At 49.1% G+C, this 3,095-nt stretch overlaps 1 protein-coding gene across 1 annotated transcript; it reads right to left on the bottom strand.

Moving 5' to 3' along the window:
* Nucleotides 1–768: 768 nt before the first annotated feature.
* On the bottom strand, nt 769–2,875 carry HCAR2 (hydroxycarboxylic acid receptor 2). Its single transcript, XM_019467583.2, has one exon. It carries the CDS (start codon nt 2,749–2,751, stop codon nt 1,660–1,662), a length of 1,092 nt encoding a protein of 363 aa, XP_019323128.1. The 5' UTR covers nt 2,752–2,875; the 3' UTR covers nt 769–1,659.
* Nucleotides 2,876–3,095: the final 220 nt, after the last annotated feature.

Here is a 3,095-nt window from a genome sequence, read left to right as displayed (position 1 = left end):
AGAATCAAGGAGTGACAAGCTGGGAATGAAAGCATAACAGAAACTTGGACGGATCACAGACTCAAACCAGTACGTCTCCTTTCCATCCAGAACCGGGAACTAAAATAATTCCATAGGAAATTCTTTCTTCCCCTTCCTATGCAAGCACCCCAGTCTGTCCCCATTCCTTTTTTTTTTTTTTTTCCAACACATCATTTTGTTTAACCACCATGCTTTATTATTTATTTATTTTAAAGTTTATTTATTTATTTTGAGAGAGAGAGAGAGAGAGTACGTGAGAGCAGGGGAGGGGCAGAGACAGAGGGAGAGACAGAAAATCCCAAGCAGGCTCTGAGTCAGCACAGAGCTGATGCGGGGCTCTATCTCGAACTGTGAAATGGTGACCGGAGCAGAAACCAAGTCAGACGCTTAACCAGCTGAGCCACCCAGGAGTCCCCTATTCCTTTTTTTAATACACAAATAGTAACATCAATATTCACCAAACTCTAAATAAAATGTGCAGTGCTCTTGCAACCCTGTCTGCACCTCCCTTCCCAATTAAATGGTTTTTTATTTATTCCCAGCCCTTTCTCGTCCTTGTCCTAATGCAGGTGTAATTTTCACTTAACTGTCTCTCGGTGCGGTTCAGCGTCCACATTCTTTTCTTACTTTACAGTATTCAGTATTTTTCTACTAGGACACAGTTGACAGCCCATAAAAGTCTCCGCTTAAGTAAGAAGTCCGTTTCTGTGAACCATCATCCGGACACATGCAACACCAGTCAGTGTGTCTCACATCCAAGTTTATTGACATGGTAGATTTCCCATAAGGATAGAAACACGAGCAAACGAACCAGGAGGCACCTTCTCCCTCGGATTGCTGGACAGCACCTCCCTTTTAATGACAAAAGCAAACAGAGGTGGGAAGCAGCTATCTCCTCCAAAGTCTCTAACTGCTCAGCCTTCAAATTAGTGTCAACAAGAAAGGAATGGATTAGCCGAAGGTCGTAGCACACACGCCTTTCCTTTTTCTTAGTAAGACTGTTTTGCTCCGTCCCTCCCTGGCTAATCCCCCTCTTCCCACTACTGGAAACTCAGATATTAACCAAAGCTGTGAGTCTCTTTGCCTAGTGCTTTTCTGCTGAAGCTTGGCTGAGAGATGAATCCATGGAATGTAAGTGACCTACTGGCTCGGTTAATGACGCCTGGCCTCCCTTCCGGGACAATAACTTCCCTCCAGTCACTTAGCTCTCCTTGTCTCAGCTGGAGTCCACCAACAGGCTGGATACCCGCTCCCTCCCCAGGAGCTGAGAACCATCCACATCTCAGGCAAGGGAGGGAAAGAGGTCAGTGAATCACAGGTGCTGATGGGCGTCTCTGTGGCTCCAACTCTACTCAGCAGAAGGTGAGGACAGTTTTGCCGTCTTCGGTCCTGTGAGTGTCAGAGATTGAGCAGAAGTTTCAGAGGCTTTAGTCTCTGTTCCCCCCAAGATTCCTCTGCTGACTTTCTGCAACCAGGCAGCCCACTCTGCCACACCACTTCTCTAAGTCTGATTCTCTGAATCTGGAAGTTCCAGGAAACCACAGGCCGGGACTAACGATGGTACTCTGTGCACCCAGCCAAACCGTTTCTCCAGAGACCTTGGTTCTTGGTAACAATCTCTCTTCTTGGCTCGATTATTTAGCGAGAAGCTGGGGCTGGATGAGATGGGTTCCACGGCTCACTGGGGTTGGCCATTAAAGTGTCTGGAACACTCCTGGTTGTACTCAGATCCCCCGTGAGCTCCATGCTTGTGCTCTGGTTATTATCTGGCCCTTGTGGTGTCTTCTTCCGCAGGCAGCGGTTGATCAGGGTGGAGAAGAAGTTGGGAAAAGATGGGCTGGAGAAGTAGTACACCAAAGGGTCCAGCATGCTGTTCATGTAGGTGAAGCTGAGGGTGATGAAAAACGCCAGGTCAACCGAGCGATAGACATCACAGTTCTTCGTACCCGTGGTGTGCAGGAGCCAGAAAATGCGTATGCGCACAGCCACGCTGGGCAGGAAGCAGATGATGAAGACAATGGCCACCACCATGATGAAGTTGATGGCCCTCTTGATCTTGGCGTGTCTGTCCATTTGTCGCTGGCGCAGGCTGCAGATGATTCTGGCCGAGCAGAACAGGATGATGCCCAGGGGCAGGATGAACTCCAGGAGGAACATGGCATCGTGCCACCTGAAGGTATGGCAGATGCTAAAGCTGCTGCACAAATTCGCATCTCGATTCCTGATCAACATCTTTTTGTGCAGGAGGTGACCCGTCAGGCCGATGGTGACACCCCACAAGAGGCAGGAGATGATGGCCGCCGTCCGATTGGAGATCTTGTTCAGAGCATGGTGGGGATGGACCACCCGGAAATACCTGTCCACGGCCACCACGGTGAGGAAGATGATGCTGCCCTGGCGGTTCATGGCCAGCATAAAGAGCATCAGCCTGCAAGGGATGTCCCCAAACTTCCAGTCCCACTTCCTCACGTAGTTGTCCGTCAAGAATGGCAGGCAGATGATCAGGAGAAAGTCGGCCACGGCCAAGTTGAACAGGAAAATCCGGCTGGATTTCCAGGACTTGAGGTGGAAGCAGAAAATCCACAGGGCAAGGCCATTGCCCAGGAGCCCGAACACAAACTCCAGCCCCAGCACTGGTGGCAGCACATTGGCAATGAAGTCATCCCGGAACACACAGCAGTTCTTCTTGTCTATTTCCAGAAAATGATTCTGCTGCTGGTGCAGGTTCATGAGTGGAGCGAGTCAGTCCTAGGGAGCGCCTCACCTAGCGAATGCCCAAGGAAAGAGGTGTGTGTCTGAGTGGCGAATGTGAGGTTCAGCTCCCGCCTTTATGTCATGTCAGGGTGTTGAAATAGATGACTGAATGGCTACCAGGAAGCTACGAAATCGTTTAAAAAAAAAAAAAAAAAAAAGCCAGCAAGGCTCTTATGCAATCTGCTGTTTGCATAAACAAGTAATAAAAATCCCCTGGGCAGACAGGAACCCACAGCTTCCTAAATGTAAAGGATAAGTTTAGGCAAGCCAACTGCCATTTGTGAATTACTGAAACGTGGAAGGCATCCCTTTGGAAGGCT

The sequence above is a fragment of the Panthera pardus genome, unplaced genomic scaffold, assembly GCF_024362965.1.
Source record: "Panthera pardus isolate Hobbes unplaced genomic scaffold, ASM2436296v1 HiC_scaffold_15, whole genome shotgun sequence".
Taxonomy (NCBI): Eukaryota; Metazoa; Chordata; class Mammalia; order Carnivora; family Felidae; genus Panthera; species Panthera pardus.
This window is presented reverse-complemented; position numbering and strand designations above follow the sequence as displayed.

What these genes read in the sequence shown, in the direction of transcription:
- HCAR2 (XM_019467583.2), bottom strand. Translation starts at nt 2,751, where the DNA reads ATGAACCTGCACCAGCAGCAGAATCATTTTCTGGAAATAGACAAGAAG.